The following is a 24247-nucleotide window of genomic DNA, read 5'->3' on the forward strand; positions in this document are numbered from 1 at the left end:
AGCGATCACTGCTTCGAATATATAGGGCAAGATGCAAGGGAATTTTAATTCATGATTTGTTTACGGGTCCATTCGGTAAAGAGCGCAAGAGAACAATCTTTCAGGTGCTAGTGCAAACATCGAACATAATATATGTGCTCTGTATTGCTTTTTAGTATCGAGTGGGTGGCGTCAATGTGAATGAATAAAGGAGAGAACTCTTTGTGTTTTCAATTGTACCTCTTTGTATATGTATATGTGGTTGTTGCTCTTGTTGTTGTTGGCGACTACTTGATCAATTAATAAGTCACGTCCAAATTAAATGCGGCATGCACTTTATTTGCCAAAATGCCAATGAGGCATTGACATTGGGAGCACAGCTCTGCTCCCTCACCATCCACCTTATCTTTATCAGACCACCCTCCCTCCCCCTCCCCCCATGCCCATAGTTGAGCAGGGCTATCGAGAATCGAGCAAGTAGCAGGTTTCTTTATTGCAAACGCTAGCAGCATCGCGAGTCGCGCCGAGCAAGTCGAAGCAAACGCAATTCGAATGCAATTGCATTTCCCAGTCACAAAAAAATAATTAGATAACAGATTCAGATTCAAGTATATTAAGTATACGCTCAGTAGAAGCAATAGGACAAAAACCACAGCCGTGCGATGTCCAACGAACTAAGCGAACTAATCGCGCTCAGCTGCGCAGATCTCACCACTCGACCGGAGGGGGCAAGTGCTGAAATCCAGCTCATCATCGATGCCGAGCGTCGTCTGAGCATTAAGCAAATGACGGCCACAGAGCTGACCAAACTGCGCGCTGCAGCAGCTGCCGAGGCGGAAGCTCAGCATCGTGCTGAAATCGAGGCCAAGGCGCGAGCTCTGGTCGAGGAACAAGTACGTCTGGCTGCCGAAGTCGAGGCCGTGGCGCGGGCGAGAGCAAGGGCCGCTATCGAGGCTGAGGAGAAACTCCAGCGGCAGCGAGTCTTGGAAAGGCAGAGCCAGATACAGAATGCAGAGGAACGGCAACAAATTAGTCGAGATGACGACACACCGAGTCGCTCGAGCACCAAGGGAACTTTGCCAGCAACCGCTGCGCAAAGAGATCGTCTTGTTTCACTGCCCAATATTCTAGATGACGATATCGAGGCAGCTACGGGAAGCGGAGACTCCTCGCCTGCCAAGAGCAACTCCTATCTAGCCGACTCCCTCGAGCTGCTGCGCAGTCAGAGAGCAGCTCGCATCAGTCGGGGACGCACACCTTCGGCAGACTCTCGGAACCGTGAAAGAAGTACCGCTCCTGAACGCTCCAGCATAAGCAGTATCAATTCTGCTAGTGCCAGTGCCAGTGTCAGTGTCAGTCGACGTGGCAGCACAGCCAGCGCTGTGAGCAATGATCCGGCTGCAGAGGTAGCCCAAGCGATGCCCAAGTTTCCGCTGTCCAAGACAGTGTCAGCTCCCAACATTATAAATCGACGTCGCAGCAGTCTAACTGCTCTCTTTCCTGGTCCAGCTCCTCTTGTGGCGCCCGAGCCAACACTGCACACAAATCCTGAAGCGCCTGCTACGGTGGAGGACTCGCATCAAGAAGACGGATATCGTGAAATACCCAGCGGCAAGATGGTTCATCGCACAAAGACGCCTCCGCCAGTGGGCGCCAATTTGGGTGTGTGTCTCAAGCGGGTGACGGCGCCAAGTGGCTCGATTACCATCAAGCCCAAAGATTCTCCCATGCTGGGCGTTGTCCTCCGAAAGGTGGAAAAGAAGACGGCGCCACAAAAGAGTATACTGGATGACGACAAGCCCTTGTATCATCTGTCTATTGTGCGTAGTGACCATAAGGAGTACAAGCCCGCTCCAAAGCCCAAGCCTAAGCCCACCGCTCCGCCAGCCTCGAAGCCCTCCTCGGGCGGCATTCTGACCGGACCGCAGGTGGTGCGCACCGTCACTCGTCCGGCTGTGCCGCTGACAAAGCCTCAGCGCCCCCAGCCAGGTGTGCCGATAACAATCACCAAAATCGAAGGCGACAAGATAATCATAATCAAAAAGATTATAGTACCCAAGAACAGTAAGATACCGGAGCAGTATCTGCAGGTTGGTTGTGTCTGTCTGGTGATATGGGGATGAGATCCCATTGATCTGCTTGAACTGTCTGTTCTGTTGTTGGTGGCCTATTGTTCGTCTAGTGTCAGTTGTGAGTTGTTAGTCTCGTCCTTTATCTGTATCCCTTTTGCTGTTGGATTTGAATTTGCCTCGCTTGCTGCTGCTATCGAGTAAGGATTGTTATCCATTACTGCGCCGACGCACACAACTACACGCAAACATACACGCACTCGTAAATCGAAAATGATTCGTGACTTAAATCGGAAAAGTTAATTAACAAACAAAAATTCAAACGGTAACACTGAATTAGGTTGTGGAACTGAGAAAACTAGTTAAAAACGCAGAAAGCTCGTGAACTGTAACGAAATGCTATAAACATCTAGAAAATTCAATTGGAGTTGAGTGGAATTTAACTAAATCGCGTCTTTGAAAAACTGGCAAGAGTTTAAAGTTCGTGAAGTCTTCCGGTAATTTTGCCAATTGCACAAATGAGTCAGGATGCTGGCAAAGCAGCAGCCACAATCGCAACACCGTCAACGGATAAACAGCTAACACTTGGAGCCGCTGCTGCTGCTCCTCCAATTGCCCCAGTGAATCCAGTTGGAGAAGCGGGTGCAATGCAGAAGCCGACGCCAACGCCAGTGCCAGCGAATGGACAACAGTTCTTTCAGCAGGTTGTTTCGCCACAGTTCGCAACGGTGCTTTCCTCCAGTTTTCCGGAAACGCAATGTGCAGTTCGCTCGCCCATCTCATCGCCGCTTGCAGTACGCAAAAACCGATCCTTGCTACCAGCCAGTCCCAAGTCGACGCCGCCTTTGCCGCGAAAGCATCATCCGATGGCATACAATGCGGCAACTGGCGCGATCACAACTCCGACGCGTGTGATGGCAACAGCGAACAGCCAACTGGCCAACAGTCCGGCCTCAAGTATATCGCTGTCGTCGTGCAGCTCGCCTTCGTCGTCGCCTCCTCCAGTGCCGTGCCGAGCACCGAAGCACAAGCAACCAGTAGCAGGTGAGATCGATCTGGACAAGCTGCTGCAGCAACAGCAGCAGCTGGAAGAGAAGTCAGCGGCCGCAACAAGCAGCGCTAAGTTGGATGCAAATTTCTACGATGCCGAGATCGAGATGATGAACAAGTATCTAAAGAGTCTTCCAGACTACAGCGAACTGGATCGCAAACTGCATCAAGAGTTCAAGGAATGCGAGGATCTCTACGATCGTCTAAAGCGGCAACAACAGCAGCAGCAACCACCTCTGACAAAGTCCAATTCACAGCAGTTGCCGCAGTCAACAGTGCCACACTCAGTGGCTAGTGGTCTCTGCAAATCGTCGTCCATCAACTTTGTCCAAAACAATAATAACAGGGGTGCAGCACCCCGACTCGCCTATCCCTCGATCTTTGCCCAGACGAGTAGCAATGATCAACCCAAGCTGCAGCGCAGCATCTCCAGCTGCAATATGCCCATTAGCGGCGGCAGCAGCGGAAGTGGCGCTTCAAGCAGTTTTACTCCAACGCGTCCCCAAGGAGCACAGAAAAGTAGTCTGTTGAGCGATTCGACGTTGTCGCTAAACAAACAGCTGATGAACGATTTCTGGAGTGAGAATCTCTGCGGCTCACAGAAGCGTCAGACGCCGAAGCGTACATTCTGGAACTATGAGAAGATCTGTGGTGCTCAACTGGGCGATGCAGGACAGCCCTTTAAGATGGACGCGAAGACGGCCAAGACGCTGGCCATATTCGATCCAACTGTTGCCGAGGCGGCCCAAAAGGAGCTGCAGAAGCCACAGAGCCATCGCCTACAGAAGAACGCCTCGTTGTCGCATCTGGATGTGAAGGTCAGACAGGCAGTAACCAAAGACGATCTCTACAAGCTGATTGTCTGCAACGATCAGTCGCCAACAGCACTAAAAACAACGTCCTTCACCAGTCGAGTGCCCGTCAAGCAGCAGCAGCAGCAGCCCTCGCTGGCTAGCAACCAGCAGCTGAACAAAAGCATCTCGATGACGCATGTGCCTGGCAATCAGCCGAGTCTAGGAGCAGCTCCAGCTCCATTGCTACGCAGCTCCAGTCGCACGCATATCCCATGCTACATGAAGCATCTGCCATCGCTAAGCCGCAGTACATCAAACTCGGCGATATTAATGCCCACAGCTGCAACGCATCAACAGAAGGTAATGAAGCAGCAACCAGCAATTGCAGCAGCCAATGCAGCTCCAGTCACCAAGCCCACAGCTGGCGTGCTTAAAAGCTCCAGCAGTTCCTGCGTGCCCTCGCCTAGATGTGCGGCAGCTCTCTTTCGACGTCCCACGGAAACAGCGAAGCAGCAAGCAGCAACCTCTGGAGCAGACTCTACAACAGCAATGGCAACCGGAAGTGCAACAATTGCAGAATCGGCTGCGGAGTGTCCATCGCTGGAACGCAAGTCGGAGAAGAGCAACAGCACTGTGAGCAGCAGCAGCTTCACGGTGACCAACTGCTGCACCACGCACTTGCCACATCTCTCTAAGTTTACCTCATCTTTTCACATACCGTCGTCAACATCGACAACAACGACAACCACAACAGCAACGCCGCAGCAGCAGCAAAGTATTGGCAAATTGCAAGGGCCAACAGCAGCAGCCACATCAATAGCAACAGCGGCAGCAACAACAACGGCGGCAGCAACCTCATCATCATCAACAACACCATCATCGTCGTCATCGGCGGCCACAAAACGACAGAAAGATGTCGACAATAAGCTAGAGAAATGCCTTAACGACATGCTTAAGCTAAAGAGCAACAGCAGCAATAACAACACAAATAGCATCAACAATGCAATGATGACAGATGAGCACAAAGAAAATGCTGCTACGGTCGGCGTCAGCAAATTCTCTGGCGAGTCGCAAATACCCGTGCCAGTGCAGCTCTACGATCCGCAGAAGCCTCTGATGTCTCAGCAGCAGCAAAGAGTTGCCTATCCCATTGGCAAGTCGAATTCAACCTCTCAGCTGTCCATGGGCTACCAGCGATTGCTGCAACAACAACAACAACAACAGCAGCAGCAACACCATCAACATTATCCACAGCAGAAGCGAGCATTCTTGAACTGGAACTCATTTGCTTGCTCCACAATGAATGGCAACAGCGATCCGTTCCAGCATCAGCAGCAGCAGCAGCAACATCCCCATAAGCTGCAGCAATCCTACTCCTCGTCACATGTGGCCAAGCAGGCACCCAAAGTTAACAGCTCGGGACTGAACATTTTCCAGCAAAAGAGCACCAACAAGGAGAACAAGTTCGGCCAATCGATGGCCATGCATCAGTCTCAGTTGCAGCTGCAGTCGCATCCCCATCAGCAGCAGCAACAGCAACAAGCTGGAATGGCGAATCAGATGTATGGCAACAACAACAACAACAGCTATCAAGCAATGATCAACTCGAAGCCATCAACAAATTACCATCAACGTCCCGGCGGAGCACCACTGACGCACTCGGCGTCCTTCTCTGCCGCACAGCGTCCGTCGTTGATGCAACCGCATAGCTTTGGGCTGGGCATGATGAGTCGCAACTACTATAACCTGCCCAAGCAACAGCAACCGACACAACAGCAGCATCAACAACCGCCACTGAGTCACGAGCGAAAACCGCTGCAGACCTTCGATCCGTATGCTTATCCTAAGCCGAGTCAGAGTCAAGTGCTCCACCCCCGTCAAATACCAGGCGCAGCCTCAAGTTCAACCACATCCGCATACGCAGTTTCTAAACGCTTCCGTTGGCGGCAACACTGCGCTTCAATACGATCCGAATACAAATACGCAATTGTTTTACGGGTCGTCGTCGTTGGTCATGCAACCGCAGGCGGCAGCGTCAGCGGCGGCAGCACAGCAGCAACCGCAGCTACAACAAAGCAACTCTATCATATTCAACCACTCACAACAACAACAACCACAGTTACACCACCAGCAGCAACAACAACAACAACAGCAGCAGCAACAAAGTGAAATGTCCAAGTCCGTGCTGGGACTGCATTTCATCGAGGTAGATTCTGATTATGAAGATTCCGCTTCACATTTGTTATTGTTATTTACTGATCTTGTATTTGCATTATAAACCCTCGTTTGCCAAAGCAACTAAGGCTGCTTCCAGGTTGTTTTTTGTATTTTTTGCGCTTGCTACCTGCTACCATTACTATTTATTACTAACACACGCACATTATAATTAAACGCCTCGGCATCGCTCGATCTTCCTTCTCCTTCTGCTTCGCCCTCTCGGTCTCGGAGGCAGCTCAGCCTCCGAAAATAGATCGTTGACTCATCAGTGCACTCCAAAGGCCTCCGCTTCGCTTGGGGCCAAGAACACTATTAGAGATTGTGGCGCGCATTTCCTGTGAGAGGTATGAGATACGAGGTGTGAGAAGTGAGAAGTGCCCTCACCCCACCTCCTCATTCTCTTTCCTTCTTCGATCACCTTGCGTCCCATTGTCGATGCTCTCTCTCTATCTCTTTCTCAGTTGGCCTCTCCCATCAGCGTCTTACATTTGTCGACAGCGACAACGACACAACGTTGCACAATCGGGCCAAAAGCAAAAAGCCAAAGGCAAAGGCAAAACACACAACAAGCAAATTGCTGAAATTCAATGTCAATTTTGTGGTTCGCTAAAAATAGCTCCACTCTTAATTTATGTTGTTTATTTATTTAGTGCAGGCACTAAAACATCGAATTAATTTTATCTTTACCTTTATTTGTTAATTGCAATTATATTGTAGAGTATACTTGAGGTGTTTACACCGCTGTATGTTTGCACAACTATTTCCAAAAACTTCTATTTATAATTTCAATCTGAATTTGAACACTCACAAAATGCCAAACAATTGGCTGCTCTTTGGGAATATGTAACATCAACAACGACGGAGAAGGCGAGAATACATAAAACATACTTGTACCGTAGAACAAAACATTATTCTCTTCCTGCTCTCTGAACCGCAAATGTTGCCCAGTCACACCGATCCTTCAATGCCCTTTCACTGATATAAAGTGCAAATGCAATATTCTATTTTTTTTTTATTTGCATTCATTGCAAATAGCATTAATTCACAAGTCAATTTCAAGCCACAGTCGTAGAGTATTCGCATTACGATCTGAGTAGAGCATCTTAAGTTGCTTGTTGTCTGTTGGTTGTGGTTAGTAAAAGTTTTTTTGATTTTTTGCTATTCAGCATAGCAAACAATAATAGAAAAGCTGGCAGCTCTCCCGCAGTGGCAAGCACAAGCGCAAGGCAGAAACACAAGCAAAGCAAGCGCCCGGTTCAGAGATCGAATCGGAGCGTGTTCTATGTTCCGCCCTGAGCACACACTCTTCAGCCAGCTACTTTGGTGCTGTCGTCGTTGTTGCGATATTTTTCAATTTTTATAATTAGTATTTGTGGCGTGCGCTTTCGTAAATGTTGCTCTGATTTCGGACTGTGTTTGCTTAGAGACTACGAGACTCGAAAACAAAGACAAAGACGGACCCAGACCCCAGACCCCGCTGAAAACTTGATAGAAACCCGCTAAATTCGACGGGCAACTGGCAAATGGCTCAAAGTGCGTGCAAATCAAATCCGAAATTCTAAATCGAAATGCAATTAGGCGGCGGATGAAGTTGAAATTAAAATTGAATTCGATTCGCAATTGAAATCGAAATTGCAATTGCAACCGCGAATACTATCGAAATTGTCGCTGCTTCTGTTGTGTGTCTATTTCTGTCGAAGCTGCCAAAGATCGTACAATTTCAATTATTTTTACAACACATAAATACGCTCTTTATATGTACTATATATCCGTATATTCAATTATACTAAGTATACTTAACTATACAATACCAACCAACAGACCGTACATATTCTCGAGTCGAGTAAATGCCAAAAACCACATATCGTAAATCGTATATTTAGTTCATTTAATGAAATAGATCAAGACAAAAGTAAGATCCTACTAGCTACTCAACCTGCGTTGCCTGCCTGCTAGACAAACAACGAATCGAACCTCGGTCAATCGTTCATGTGTGTGGATATGTATTGAGCATACGTCGTATAAGTAATATTGTCGGATTTCCGTCATCAGTGCGAAGGAATTAAAAAAGTAGCGAAACCCACGCAAAAACAAAAAAAAAAATGGCCACATTTTTAAGTCGATTTCATCGTGAAAAAAAGCGAAAAGATTTTACCATCGTCTATGAACGGAGAAGCAAACAACAACAGCAGCAACATTAAGAAAACAGCTGACACGATGGAGGCAGCAGCCTCTGCCTCTGCCTCAACTGCAGCTGCAGCGACAACAACAACGACGCCGGCTGCACAGCCGCGTCCACAGAGACGCTACATGCGCAGCGCGACAGCGGCGAGCGTCACTCAGCTGCTCTCCGAAAGCTGCAACAGTTTGCTGCAACGCTTTCGACGCAATCCGAGCGAACGACCTGATAACAAACAGCAACAACAGCAGCAGCAGCTACAACAACAACAACAACGCAATCGGTAATCGATGCAGAAGAAATAAAGCATACATATTTACATTCACACACACACACGCTTATATACACATGCACATACATATACTTGCGACGTACACACGTAGACATTATTTTTATTTATTTTTTTTACTATGCCGTTTTTCGTCAACCAACAAAAACTCGGTCAAAATGTTGCCAGACGCGTCACAGCGCTCATCATTTATTTTATTTTTGTTTTCATTAGATTTTTTATTTCTGTATTATTCGTTAATTTAAGTATGTAATTTGCCCCATTGCCGTTAGTTTCAGTTGCGCCGCAGCAATACGCTGCTGCGTTTCTAGACGCGTTCGATTTACACTTGTCTTCGACAGGGGCGAATTATGTAAACATCGCATCGGGTTAATTGAGTGCAATAGTGTGAAAATATCATAGAATATCCATTCTTCATACTACGAGCATATGTCCAGCCAGACCAGTGTCCAGTCAGCATAATTATGTGTGTCTCAGTGAAGAAAAAGAGAGCGTGCAAGTGCAAGTGCAGGGATCTCGGCCATTGCATAGTTCAATGCCATTCGTTTACATAAGTGAATTCGCTTATCAATATAGTTAGATGGAATGTTGAGACCTCTTCGTCTCAGCTATGAAGTGTGTAGATCGATGCCTTCAGCCACGACTTCTTAGTCGGTTATAGGCTGATAGTGACGGTATTCGATGTAATTCCTCTTTCGACTTCTTTGTCGAGTAAAAAAAGGTTCTCCCGAAATAAAGACTTCAGTTTAGTCTTACAATTAATTTATTTGTACATGCGTACTGTTCCAAGTCTGCTTAATTACTAGTTTCAGCATAAACTAGGCTTCAAGCTTTTTAGTGAAAGCTTAGCTGCCGTGTACATACTGTACATACATAATGAGCTTAAAGTTAGGGTATGTGCGGGTGTACATGACTCCCCCAGCACAAGTTTCTACAATATTGTTGAAATTTTCAATGGATTAAATTATTATTAGTGTATACAAAAAAGGTTCTTAGTTTGGATCATTTTCATTTTGGTATTTATATCTTCTTTTTACCTGATCTTTATAAATTTTTTTTGTTGGGTTTGCATTAGATACCATGTAGTTACCAGTTTGATTATGGTTACTTATTTCTTTATAAATTGGATTGGATTTTCCTACTTGGTTATTCTTAACGTAAACATTTGCAAAGTTTGGCTCATTTAAATTATTTTGTTTCGCATTTAGATTCTGCTTATTTTTCAATAATTTTTCAGACAGTTTTACAATATCTTCATGACAAAGTATGTTATTAAATAAATCTATTGGTCTAGTATTCGTAATTGAATGTATTGTGTTATTGTAACAAATAATTGCTTTATGGACATTATCTTGAACTGTGTCAGTATTGTTTGGATCCGCGTTATACAATCTTATATGTTCATTTAGTGTTAGATGTAATCGTTCCACGTCCGAGTTTCCGGTTTTCTTGTAAGGAGTTGTAAAGTGCACATCTATGTTATTTTCCAGGAGAAATTGCTTAATTACAACTATGTTAAATTCGTTATCAGTTACAATCTTCTTTGGCTTCCCCAAGTATTGAATTCTTAATTTTATCGCGTTAAGCAAAGAGATCCAGGATCTATCTTTAATATATTGAGCCGTCGCATATTTAGACATTTTGTCAATTGACGTGAGATACATTATATTTCTTTTAGGGTACCAAATATCTATATGTATTATATCGTTAATTTTGTCTGGCGTTTCCGTTATATTTAAATTATATTTTATAGGTTGCCGATCGTACTTAGCTAAGTTACATATTTTACAATTATTAATATAACTTTGTATAATTTTTTGCATATTTGGGTAGTAGTATTTTTCTCTTATAGATACAAATATTTCGTTAATACCTCTGTGATTATTTTTTATGTGTTCGTTTTCAATTATCTTTAGAATTTTTTCTTTATCATTTATATCTTCTAATAGTATACACGACTTGAGAATTCTTAAATTTCTATTATTTGAAAAAAACTGTCTATAAATTTCTTGGAATTTTACAAATAAACTTAAGTTTTCTGAGAATACAGCAACTAGGCCTTTTTCAGGCAACTTTTCTCGCATGAACTTTAGCATATTTTCCTCATCGCCACTTGTTTTAAAAATGTGTCTTATTTTTTTTTTATACAAAATTTTGAATGTACTTGAATCACTTTCTGCCTCTATAATTTTTATTTGGATTTTAAAGACGTTTAGACATTTTTCAGTAATACTTATAAAATTATGATCGTCGGAATCTGCACTGTGAACGGTTGCCAGATCGTCAGTTTCGTTAGTAAATAAATGAATCAAACTTTTAGAAATCTTCATCTTCTATGTTTGTGTTATGTGTAGTGTCTGGTAAACTGTTATTGATCTCTAGCATGAATATATCAGTGTTATGTATATCTACATGTGTTTGTACGTTTTCGTCAAATTCCTCTGATGATGCTTCAACAATTCTGCTAAGTCCGTCTGCCAAAGCGTTTTCCTTGCCTTTTATAAATGTTATGTCAAAATCGAACTCGTTTAATTGCACTTTCCAGCGTTGTAGTTTTAAGTTAGGTTCTTTTAGATTGTTAAGCCAAACTAGGGGCCTATGGTCGGTTTTAATTATGAACTTTCTTCCGTAAATGTAATATTTAAAGTATTTTGTTGACCAATAAATGGCAAGAAGCTCTTTCTCTATTGTGCTATAATTAAGTTCATGATTTTTAAGCGAACGGCTAGCATAAGAAATTACTTTATTTCCTTGCATGAGCACGGCGCCTAAAGCATAATTACTTGCGTCTGTTACTACAGTGAATTGTTTATTAAAATCTGGATATACGACTATCGGGTCGCTTGTTATTAGGATTTTTAATTTTTGAAAAGCTTCTATGTATTCTTGATCATGTGTGTTTATTTTAGCATTTTTCTTTAAGTATTTTATCAAGGGTTGTGCAATTTTAGAGTAGTCTTTTATGTACCGCCTTAAATAACCTGTGATTCCTAGGAAACTTTTAATTTGTTTCTGGTTTGTTGGTAATTTTATTTTAAAGATTGCGTCGACTTTCTTCTGACTTGGTTTAAGACCTTCTGAATTTATAGTGTGGCCAAGAAATTCGATCTCCTCTCTGATAAATTCACATTTATCTGATTGGAGCTTTAAATTTGCTTTAGATAGGCAACTGAATACAGAGTTAAGATGATTGACGTGTTCTTCTATATTTTTTGAAAATATAAGGATGTCATCCATGTAGACGATGCAAAATTGCCCAATAAAGGGACTAAGAATGTTGTTCATTAGTCTTTGAAACGTCGAGGGGCGTTCCGCAGTCAAAAGGCATACGAAGAAACTCGTAATGTCCACTTGTTGTTGAAAACGCTGTTTTGTGTATATCTTTAATGTCCATTTCTATTTGATAAAAACCTTTTGCGAGATCTAGGCTTGAAAATATTTTGCAGCCTCTAACTTGTCAAAAATCTCATCTATATTTGGGATCGGGAAGCGATCTTCGATAGTTTCCTTATTTAGTTTACGGTAGTCTACAACGAGCCGCCACTTTTGCTTATTAGACTGGTCCATTTTCTTTTGAACTACCCATAAAGGGCTATTGTATGGGCTTTTGAATGTCTGATGATACCTTGACTTAACATTTCTTCTATTTGCCTATTGACTTCGTCTTTATGTATTTCGGGGTATTTGTATGTCTTTGAATAAATTGCAAGATCATTCTTTGTAACTATTCTGTGCTTAATTTCGCTTGTGAAACTCAAGTCTTGGCCTTCTTTATAAAAATATTTTCGAATTTTTCTATAAGGTTATTTATTAAGAGTCTTGCCTGTGGGTCAGTTAGATTCATTTGAATTAAGCTGTTTATATTTATATTTACTGGATTTTGTTGTATAAAAAGTCAGGTAAACGTCATTACTTTAAGCTTTTTGTTTGCGTAATCGATGACTGCATTCATATCATTAAGTATATTGCAACCTATTAGTCCATCGAAAGCGCTGTGAAAATTATATTCTAAAAACTCGCAAATATAACTTTCAGCTTTAAATTCTTGAAAACAAGGGAACCTGCATAACTTGTGTATTTTAATTTTGTTACCCATTGCTTTAACTTCTAGTTCAATATCTGTTTTCCATTTTGGGTGGCACATATTCTCATTAATAACACTGAATTCAGCTCCTGTGTCAATAATAAAGAGTAGTGTTCTTTTTTTTTCCTTGAATTTTTATATATGGTAATCGTCTTGCCCCTCTATCTGAAAATTTACGTTAGACTGATTAAGATCCATGGGTTCAAAGGTACGTTTGCTTTGCTCAGAAACTTGCATATTTCTGTTGTTTGTCGACATTCGAGTAGAGTTGGATGTTGTGTTATTATTCGACTGATTGTGATACCCCTGCTTTCTATTATTTGCGCTAAATGCACCTTCAGATCTTCGATTTTCAGTTTTTGTAGCATTATCTTGTTGGTCACCGCTAGCTTCACCAGAACTACTTTGTGTTACTATCAATTCGTTTACATTTTTATTATCGTTACTAAAATTGGTTCTAAAGTTTGGTTTATTGTATTTATTATTCTTTCGAGTCGGTCCGTATAATGTGTAGCTTTGATGTCTAGCATCTTCAATGATTTTGTAAGCATCATCTATGGACTGCGGATTTCTCGCGAATATCATTGTTTTAGTAGGTTCAGGTAAATTGTCTCTAAAAACGCGGAGTGCAATTCGGTTTACTTCGGAAGTAGTGTATGTATCATCGTTATGGATTAGTATTCGATTATGTACTCTATTAGACACTTCATTAATTTTATTATAATATTCTTCTATGGTTGATTCAACTCGACACAATTTTAACATATCCATTAAAACGTCGCTAGTTTCTTTTTCACCAAAATGTTTTAAAATGATCTGCTTTAGCCGCTCCCAATCGGTTATATTTCCATGTCTATGAAGCACTGGCCTGCATAGTCCTATAAATTTGTTTTTTATAAAGCCAAATAAAATGCTTTTGGTAGGCGCGTCGAAAACACTAAACGTTGGGAGAACTGTTTCTATTTGTGCTATTAAATCTGGTAGTTCATTCGTATCAGTACCATCAAAATTTTGTATTAATTTTATGCAATTTATAGTTGAGTTAAACGTGGCTAAGCTATTCTCATTCATTTTAATTTTTTTTTTTTTTTGTTTTGTTTTGAATATTATGAGTTATTGCTTGCTTCTTATTTTAACAATGTTCTTTCATCAATGAAAGCTTTCTCAAAAAAAAATTTTATAAGCTCCTCTGTTTAGCTATCTGCTTTACCTTGAGCTTATTAAAGCTTTCCTGATTTGTTTAAGTTTCTCCTTCGCTTAGTGTCGGCTTTCGTAGTGTGTTCTCGGATCTTCTTTGAGCCCGTCTTCGTATGCACGTGCCGATGAAAGCTTTCCAGATATGTTTTATGTTAAACTTTACGTTGGTCTACGCTTGTTGGACCATGTGTATTGCAGAGTCCAAAAAGTTATTACCACCAGGTGCGTTGTTGGGTTGTAAATTCTTACGGATGGCTGGTTTTACTGCTTAGTATTTTTTTTTTTTTTAATCCTCGTCGCCAGTTAGATGGAATGTTGAGACCTCTTCGTCTCAGCTATGAAGTGTGTAGATCGATGCCTTCAGCCACGACTTCTTAGTCGGTTATAGGCTGATAGTGACGGTATTCGATGTAATTCCTCTTTCGACTTCTTTGTCGAGTAAAAAAAGGTTCTCCCGAAATAAAGACTTCAGTTTAGTCTTACAATTAATTTATTTGTACATGCGTACTGTTCCAAGTCTGCTTAATTACTAGTTTCAGCATAAACTAGGCTTCAAGCTTTTTAGTGAAAGCTTAGCTGCCGTGTACATACTGTACATACATAATGAGCTTAAAGTTAGGGTATGTGCGGGTGTACATGACTATATTGATATAACATACAACTTTCCACCTCTATGATTGCAATTACCAACATAAATACTACTTTTACATATTCCCCCATGCGAGTCTTTGACAATTTTCGATTGTATGGCAACCGTTGATCAAAGCTTTTTGCGAGCTTTTCAGTTCGACGCCCATCTGGCAACTCTCTCTCTGTGTGATACTAATTCAGTCTGTGCTTCCTTCTCTTGTTCTTCTTCGAGTTGAATCTCTTTTGGCTGTCACTCGCTCTTAGATTGTGCGTTTAATGCAATGGACTCTAAATTATTTATTTATAATGCCAGCACACGGCAATAAGGCAATAATACATAAAACGTAATTGATTCTTCCGCTTTGCATTGTTCTTTTCGCTTTACTGGCGAGCAAGAGAGAGTTCAAGGTTTTTCCTCCAAGCTTTTACGCCGCAAGGCGGTCGAAGTGATTTCCTTGTTTTATAAACTGACGGAAATGAAAGCGTTCATCATCAGCACGGCAACATTTAAATGCATTTTGATACGAAGCAAACAAAAGAATAATTCAGCTATTCACCCACCCATCTCCCAACCGCCCACTCACTTGCCGCCGATCACTTGGTAATCAATGAGAAGTTCTCTTTCTTTCGCAAAATGCTACAGTGCGTGCTGTCTGTGGCATTCTCTTTGTCTGCCTCCCACAGCTGCTGCTGGTGCTGGGCAAGTGCGCAATATTTTCACACTTTTCACAAAAATAAAAACGATTCCTCAATATTTTTGTAGTCGCGGCATTTTCCAACGTTTTTCCGATTCATCAACGCTGCGTGCGCTCATTTTCGTCGCCACCCGACGAATTTCGATCGAAATTCACTCAGTTATTATTTAGTCCGTGCCGTGGCAACGCGCGTTCGTCGCAATCGAGATCGAAACCGAAATCGAGATCGAGATCGTTGAGATTGAGCTTGACGCGCGGGGAGAACCGAGTACGGAATACGGAATACCGACTAACGACAACACCTCAAAAAGATCCACGAAAGCTAAAATATTGAAAAAGAAAGATTCAAGGGAATAGCATTAAGTACGTCATTCGCAATTCTTGTTTTGTTTTGGGCTTTTATAGTGCGCCAGCCATAGCCGAGGATAGCGCAGGCAGCAACAACAAGAACAAATCACGCAGTAGCTCTAAGACTCCAACGAATGAGAACTGTAACAACAACAACAACAACCTAAACAGCAGTAGTAGCAACAACAAGAACGATAAGAGAAAAGGAAGTCTCAGCAAACAGCACAAACGTCGCCGAAGCTCAGAAAAGTCTTCAAGCGGGCGAAGACGTCCGGAAGCGGAAAGGGAAAGGGATCGAGATCGAGAACGGGAACGGGATCCGAACGCTATGAGCGATCGCCACAGACGTTATTATGCTGGCGGCGGGTTGGGCTATCATCCGATCAGCAGCAATGTTACTGGAACGGGGGTAAGCTCCAGTAGCGCCGCTCTCATGGGTCGCTATCAAAAGAGCTCCACAACGGCCAATGCGCTGGACAGGCTGCGCACCCATCTGAGTCCCGTGGGCAGCTACTATAAGCCACTGATACGAGGATTGGGAGGCGGCAGCAGGCGTGATCCAGACGATGTTAGTATTGCTTGAACAAACAGTGTGGATTGCCAATGGAATGCAGCGTCGACGTTGTTAAAGACATTTCTGGGATGGGTCCAGTGGGTGACTCATGGAGCATACTCGAAATTGTTGGTCCATTTTCACCTGACGCATGAGTCATATAGCAAAGTTATTGTCCCAAATCTGTCAAAGAAAGTGAGCGAAGGGAATGAGGGAGGGAAATATCATCTCCCAAATATGATTGCTAATATGCAACCCCTCTATCGCTACTCTATATACACTATTTATATAGTATATTCTGTGTATGTATCGCAGGTGTATATAGCCAATGTATATATGCACTCTGTTCGTTTTATAGTGCTTCTATACGATCTATAGCTAGCAGAATATATCTTCCTTCTCACCGTGTATATTTACGCTTCCCAAATTTATTTTCAATTCTAACGCAAATGTACGTGCATTTCGCCGCTCTTTTTTCACTTCTCTCTCTCGTTATTTCACTCACTCTCTCAGTTGTCTGGCTCGCATTAGATCTACATATAATAAAAAGCTATTCACAGTTTCACGATTCTGATATATATTTATATATAAACTCTGAAGGTCGGCGTGCCGAAGATTTTTGTTTAGATTTCGCCAGGCGTTCTAAATAAAAACCAAAAACAAAAAAAATAACGCCCACCCCCTTTTTTAATGAAATATTTAGTTGGAGAAAGCTCTGTTAGCTGGATAGAAGTCTTAAATGCCAGTGAAATTGTGTGAAACAATGTGTAGAGAGCCCAAGCTAGAGCACTGTTATTAACCATTGCCATTGCCGAAATGGGCAATTTAAGTGTGTGTTTTGTCTACCAAGTCTCGAGTTCCACCTGGCCCTGTATCTGAAGCTGACTCTGACTCGAATCACAGTCACTGTCTCTACATCCGAGTCTCAGTCGAAGCGTGAAATGTTTCATAGTCGCCGTCGTCGTCGTCGACGCCGTCGTTTCCATTGGCTTCACACGAACGCTGCTTTAAAGTTTAAAGCACTTTCCTTCTCTTCATTAAATCCCTGGCAATTGGTTTGACTTCGTTTCTCTTTGTGACGCACAGCGTCGCGAACTGCTGCTCGACAAAGACAAGACGCCCACATTGTCAGCTGTCTCGCGGTTGGAGAACAAATACTCGGATATATTGGAACGCACCGCTGGACGTCGCCGCCATGAAGAGGATCGGGATAAGACTCTCGAACCTGATGACTACGGTGCTGTCTCCAGCGGACTTCTGCGCAGTGCCACCTCTCATCATCTGGGCAAACCTAAGCTATCGTCGAGCTCCTTCAATGCTGGCGATCGCAAGGAACGAACTCCCTACAGAACTCGCGCCCAACGCCATCGAAACATGGCTGACTCAACTGACAGCGGCTATCTAACGACCAGCGGCAATCGACTTTTGGACGACAGTTATCCTCTGGACTATGGCAATCGCTATCAAGCAAACAACGACTATCACGATGCTTTGCGAGCAGGGGGGAGCAACTGGCTACCCGTCGAGCCGATACACCCGGAGAGGGGGCAAACGAAGACTCTGCGCTAAACACACAGCGTCTAAATCGAGCCTATGGGCGAACCAAAACCGATCTGCTGGGCACAGATTCGCACATTGATGAGAGTGCCAGTTCTTCTAGTACTCGCAGTCGATTCGCTAATCGGCGCAGAGAGCCGCCTCCTCCAGCGGAGTTGACAGCAGAGGAACGCGAAATCCTGGCCGACGACCGCTCGTCAGAGGATAATGCAGCCATCCTGTTGCTTCTGCGTGAGGACAATCAGTTCCTGGAGGCAAAGAAGTTTGAGGAACGCATGCGCAAGCGACGCGAGCTGAGGGAACGTGTGAAACGCATGGATGAAGTGGCAGCAGAGGCGAAAAAGACTGAGGCAGCAATGGCCGCAGCAGCAGCTGCAGCAGAAGCAGCTGCAGTTGCTGCAGAGATTGAAGCAATTGATAAGGCGACAGCAGCAGCCACTGCAGCAGCAGCCGCAGCGGCAGCTTCCAATCGAGAGGCTGCCCTCAAGGAGGAGGCGCCAAAGAAAAAGTCGCGCAGCAAAAAAGTAACTAACGATGATAGCGATACAAGCAGCTCATCCTCGTCAGAGAGTAGCTCCGACGAAGCGGATAGCGGCCTCAGGCCTGGTGTACAACTAACAAACACGAAGAGCACACCAACATCAGCACAACACGATTCAGACAGTCAACCTCATACAAGCTCTCTCAAAGATGCACACCCAACAACAACCACAAACAGTAACAAGAACACGACCTCGACCTCTTCATCCAATACTAGCACCCCTAGCATCCCCTCTGCTCTCTCTAACCTCTCTCTACAAGACACGGCAGCGACAGCCATCGGCGCAGGCAGCGGCAGCAGTAGCAGCAGCAGTGCCAACAAGAGTCGTTTTCTGCTCCACTCAGATCGCAACAACAACAGCAGCAATAACACTGATCTGTCCAAATATCGACCCAGCAACTTATTGCACTCCTCCAGCTCAGGCGCCCTTGCCTTTGGAGGCATTGGGGCGCGCTTGGCTGCGGCGGATACGCGTCGTCATCAGGCACAGCAGCAGCGCTATCAAGGAGCCAGCTCCCGGACAGCTGCTGTGCTAAGTGAATTTGATCGCTACAAACCCGGGGCGACCGGATCAAGCTACCTGAACGATGTCTACAGTGCAAGTAATCGACGCTCCAATGCCCAGGGCAGCTCACTCTACCAGCGCCAGCAGCCCCTTGATACGTATCAGCAGCAACAACATCAGCATCAGTCGTCGCATTATCTACAGCAGCAAGATCACTACCTGCTGTCCAAGAGTGCCACCTCATCGGCATTGTTCCATAGGTCTCGCATTCCAAAGACACTCTCGACCTTTGTAAGCCACTCGATGCATTATTTTGGGCAAATGCAGCCTGAGCTTTTAGAATCGCGCCAGCTATTGACCATGCTCCTGCTCCTTTTGCTCCGCTCCTGGCTTTTAACCGCCCCAAAAGACCCTAAAGTCCTTCAATACGTCTTACAGCAAACTGACAGTTATGTCATCTAACAGCGCGCAGACTGCAGTCATGTTAACTAACAGTTCAATGTTAATGTAATGTTCTTGCATGTAAGAAAACTTGATCAGAGTGATTCTACTAAAAATACTATTAAACAAATCAAATGCCTAATATTTCTTTTACCATACACATAAAAATACAAAAGTAAATTGAAAACAGTTTAGAAAACTAATGTTATATAAAAGACAACAACATATTATAGCAGTAAGCGAATGCAATTTGTTATTGCCCAAGTGTTTTATGGTTTGTTTGTTTTCCTATACTTTTTTGTATTTTTTATTTCCCAAAACACAGAAGCACTTGCTTTTTTGTGCATTTCCCCGTACATATATTTACATATGTGTCTACATGCATATATCTATTTATATATACAAAAGATGTTATATGCTATTTGTTGTAAATGTTTTATATATTGAAAAAATATTAACCCTTTATGTAAAACACAATTCTCAAAAAAACTCAAAAAAAAAAACATTTGTCCGAACTAATTTTCTTATCGAACAAACGAAACGTATTTTTCTCGTGTTTTTTCTGAATATGATGATGAAAATCACAATGATGATGATGATGGGTTGATGTACAAACAACTTGATGATATGATGATGTAAATGGTTGGTTTTTGGAATGGGTGTACTCTGCGGATTGATTGTGAAATACACTATGGTGATTTTTAAATATCTGGAATTGGAATGTGGTGCCAACGTGGGATCATCTGATGGACAATGTGTTAATGTGGGACCATCATCTAAATTGGCTGGATACGGACCCTTCTGGATACTGGACTCTGGACACTCTCCCCAAAAAAATGTGTTTTTTTTTCTTTTTCTCTTTCTTTTTTGTTTCTTTTTCTCTCTTTCAAATTACATACTTTAACCACACACGCACCTTATGTATTCGTCTGTGTAACTGCCATCAACTTCAACAACCTCGCCCCCAACAACGACTACGTCTTGCAACCCTCTACCGAAAACGCTTAAACATAACTCGCTAAAAATTCACCGTCGTCGTCGCCAACAACGTTTCCAAACTCCTTCTGCGGCATTCAACTGAAACCAACGGACGAATGCACCCGCCTGCCTTTTCGAATTGCAATCGCACCACCATCGCCTATCGACACAATCGTCACCACCCAACAACTCGATAACAACGTCGTCGAACGATCGCCCAAAACAGACAGCAAAGCCCGTCATTCAAGATGATGCTGATGGTCACTTAATTTACCACAACGGAGACATTCTCCATCACAGATGTTCGTGACATTTTTTTCGTTTTTAATTTTTCCATATTTATGTTTAGAGATTATCAGAAACTACTTTCAAGTCAAACAAAACAAAACGAATACAGAAGACCAAAAAAACAAAAAGAGACTACCGCACTTTACCTTCTACTACTCATAACTCTTATAGTTTTGAACTTTCCAAGTTTTCTTTATTATTTCTTAATTATCTTTCAACAAAACCGTCAAAAAACCGACCGCGACAATAAGCGCAACAAAATTTTTCACATTATTTCACTTAATAATTTTCCGAATGAAAGAAACAAAAGAATTGCAGCTTAAGTACGAGACCTTTACAACATTTTTCCTCAGTGAGATAATAATAATAAGATTGGAGTTCCTCTCTCTTTCTCCCACACTACCAAAACACACAAATACACTTAGGCTCACATACACATAAAGAAATCCATATCGTAAACTTTTGGCGCATAATTAATGAAATAATATCGAAAATTAAAACTTTTCAATATACATTTTTAAAAGTAGTTCAAGTTTAGAGCTTCGGGGTGCTTGCATATATCTGATATTCAGAAAATCCCAGTTTCAAGTTTAGATTTTATCGCAAATTAAAAATATCCTCATGTTGCCTGTTGATTATCAAGCGACTACAATTTCCATCTTTTTGCCACATTTCAGATAAAATCATGGCCACCCTTGGTGAAGGTACTTTTGGGCGAGTTGTTAAGGTCAAAGACATGGAACGGTAAGTCAAATAATTAATCTTAATGTATATGTGGAAATGTAATTTGATTTATCATTTGTTATGATTTACAGTGATTTTTGCATGGCCTTAAAAATCATTAAGAATGTTGAGAAATACCGCGAGGCTGCCAAACTGGAGATCAACGCCTTGGAGAAGATAGCACAGAAGGATCCTCATGGCGATCAGTAAGCTACAACACACTTTATATTACAGTAATATATATTTATTGTAATCATTTTTTGTTCTGCAGTTTGTGCGTCAAAATGATTGACTGGTTTGATTATCATGGACATATGTGCATTGTTTTTGAAATGCTGGGTCTTAGTGTTTTCGATTTTTTGGTAAGTAGCCTTGAGGAAAATCATACATAGTTTGTCTGTCTAATATAATCGATCTACTTGCAGCGCGAGAACAACTACGAACCGTATTCTCTGGATCAAGTGCGTCACATGGCTTATCAATTATGCTACTCTGTGAAGTTTCTACATGACAATCGTTTAACGCACACAGATCTCAAACCTGAGAATATTCTTTTTGTAGATTCTGAATATACTTCTCACTACAATCATAAAATTGTAAGTTGAAATACAGCATTAGGCTATCAATATATGTTATTTTTCGATCGTATTCCGTTTTAGAATCGTGAGGTGCGCCGCGTCAAAAGTACAGATGTACGTTTAATTGACTTTGGATCTGCCACTTTCGACCACGAACATCATAGCACAATTGTGTCCACCCGGCATTATCGTGCTCCCGAGGTGATATTGGAATTGGGCTGGTCGCAGCCCTGCGACGTTTGGTCTATCGGGTAAGCTGCCGTTCCCCATACTTGTAGAATAATAATGTATTCTTTGTGATAACTTATTTGCGTTATTTGTTCCTTGCAGGTGTATCTTGTTCGAGTTATATTTGGGCATCACATTATTCCAGACGCATGACAATCGTGAACATTTGGCTATGATGGAGCGTATCCTTGGACAAATACCTTATCGCATGGCACGGTAATACAATGCAGCTCATGCTTTTATTTCCCAAGGCGCAGTTCTCTTCATTGAAATCGTTTAATGTATAGCAATCACACTCTTTATAGCAAAACCAAGACAAAGTACTTCTATCATGGTAAGTTAGATTGGGACGAGAAGTCCAGTGCTGGGCGTTATGTGCGAGATCACTGCAAGCCGTTGTTCCTCTGTCAACTGAACGATAGCGAGGATCACTGCGAACTGTTTAACTTAATCAAGAAAATGCTGGAATACGAGCCTTCGTCGCGTATCACGTTAGGTGAGCAAATATTCATACATAATAACGACTAGTATATTTATATTTGAAACATCTCTAATATTAAAGGCGAGGCCCTGAGACACCCGTTCTTCGACAGACTACCACCGCATCAGCGTGTTGGCGAAATGGGCAGCAGCAAGCAACCACTGTCATCCGGCAGCAGTAGCCGCGAGCGGTCGCACAGCTTGTCCAGATGAGAATTACAGCGATTTGGTTATTGTTGACAACAACGCTAATCCAAACACACACGCATACAACAAACATATATACACAATGAGAAGAGCCGTCGCCAGGCAAGCAACATCGGAGAGTAGCAGCACCTGCAGGAGCAGCAGCAGTGGAAGCAGCAACATGAGCTGCCATAATATACACATTACATACATAAATGATAATAATACAAATGGCGATCCCTAATTTAAGTGCTAAAGTCTGTATAGAAACTTTAAAACTTGACTTGTATAGAAGACAACTTATACAAAACCAGAAACCCAATTGTTTAGTAGATCTTAAGTGCATGCTGCAAGCTGCTTGCTTCATTTAATCGATCTGTGCATTGTGTCATTTACCCGCCAATCGTGTTTTGTTTTGTTATGATAACCAAATCGTGCATAATAAGGACATACATAATATTGATAGGAAAGTCGTCCTCCTGACACAGACGTCTACCTTTAAATTTATATTGATATATAAATGTAAACGCCACTTAATTGTGTCCCGTTTAACCTTGAGATAAAAGAGAGACCCCCAGCTCGTGACTGCAATGAATTAAATTAAATTAAAGGGAAGAAGAACCTACCAATGTAAATGTAATGTAAGAATATCAATAACACACTCTAGTTCTGATATCTATGCAAATACACATGCTGGCAAACTAGACTTGCAACTTATACTAAATGTAATTTAAATGCTATTTTCAAGTGCGTGAGTTGTAAGTTAATGCAAACTTTTACCAATCGCACACATACCTACATAGCTTATATAGCCCCGTACATGTTTACAATTGTAAAATATCAATTATTGTGACACCTCGTGTACAGTATGTGCATTGTATACTTTTTGATCTAAATTTATTAGCAGCGAGTCATTTTACCTAGACTATGTCGTACATTTTCTTTTAACCATCCAAAGGCAATGAATAACGTTCTTGCAAGCCCGAAACTCACACATACATAGTCCCATATAAAGAAATGAAGTATACTAAATAAATATATTTTAATAAAAACCAAAAATAGAAAAGGACACAAGAGAGTAAAACAAGTATACAGTCATATACTGAACACATACTTAATTCAAATGATTGTGAATTAGTTTAATATTACATAAATATTAATTATAAATTACGTTATTTGCAATTTAATAACCCGATCAATCAGCATATAAGATACATACAATCGAACATACACCACTATTATTGTCAAGTTATTTAAATAAACAATTAAAACAATATATATTTTGCTTATTTCATAAAGAGTTCATCGCATCGAACCTAACGTAATTTGATTTGAATATTTGTGATCCTACTTGCTACTCATTTGTGTTCGCCTGTATACCATCTGCTACGCGTAAATGTTACCAATAAGTTGCAACTCAGTAACTGAAATACCAGGCGAACATAAATCAGCAGTTAGTAGACGTATTTAGTAGCGCCATCTATTAGTCGTCCCAATAATGACAATCTCAATTGGCGCACCCTCAAAGTATGCTATACAACATTGAATAGTATTGAGTCACAACTCGTTGATTTAGTTTTGACTCAATATTAGGCGATTCTACTTGTTACTCATTTATGTTCGCCTAGTATTTCAGATACTGAGTTGAAACTTTTTGG

The 24247-nt window shown here is 42.1% G+C and overlaps 2 protein-coding genes across 2 annotated transcripts; both read left to right on the forward strand.

Annotated features, from left to right (window-relative positions):
- The first annotated feature begins 120 nt into the window (after positions 1 to 120).
- LOC133836924 (uncharacterized) lies at positions 121 to 23863 on the forward strand. The gene is given in 12 exon segments (XM_062267528.1): positions 121 to 2078; positions 2576 to 5755; positions 5757 to 6098; positions 20333 to 20408; positions 21072 to 21138; positions 21210 to 21323; positions 21389 to 21479; positions 21543 to 21713; positions 21777 to 21946; positions 22026 to 22139; positions 22211 to 22419; positions 22486 to 23863. Coding segments are annotated over 12 exon segments (6102 nt in total). The 5' UTR covers positions 121 to 641; the 3' UTR covers positions 22617 to 23863.
- On the forward strand, positions 7437 to 17798 carry LOC133836921 (uncharacterized protein DDB_G0287625-like). Its single transcript, XM_062267526.1, has 3 exons — positions 7437 to 8571; positions 15589 to 16099; positions 17171 to 17798. The coding sequence occupies exons 1-3, from the start codon at positions 8273 to 8275 to the stop codon at positions 17651 to 17653; spliced, it is 1293 nt and encodes a 430-aa protein (XP_062123510.1). The 5' UTR covers positions 7437 to 8272; the 3' UTR covers positions 17654 to 17798.
- Positions 23864 to 24247: the final 384 nt, after the last annotated feature.

This window comes from Drosophila sulfurigaster, chromosome 2R (genome assembly GCF_023558435.1).
Source record: "Drosophila sulfurigaster albostrigata strain 15112-1811.04 chromosome 2R, ASM2355843v2, whole genome shotgun sequence".
Taxonomy (NCBI): Eukaryota; Metazoa; Arthropoda; class Insecta; order Diptera; family Drosophilidae; genus Drosophila; species Drosophila sulfurigaster.

Bases quoted from the DNA above. Each gene is read 5' to 3' on its own strand.
- LOC133836921 (XM_062267526.1), top strand. From the start codon at position 8,273: ATGAACGGAGAAGCAAACAACAACAGCAGCAACATTAAGAAAACAGCT. The intron at 8,572-15,588 runs GTAATCGATGCA...GGGCTTTTATAG, and splicing joins CAACAACAACAACGCAATCG to TGCGCCAGCCATAGCCGAGG. The intron at 16,100-17,170 runs GTTAGTATTGCT...TGTGACGCACAG, and splicing joins GCAGGCGTGATCCAGACGAT to CGTCGCGAACTGCTGCTCGA.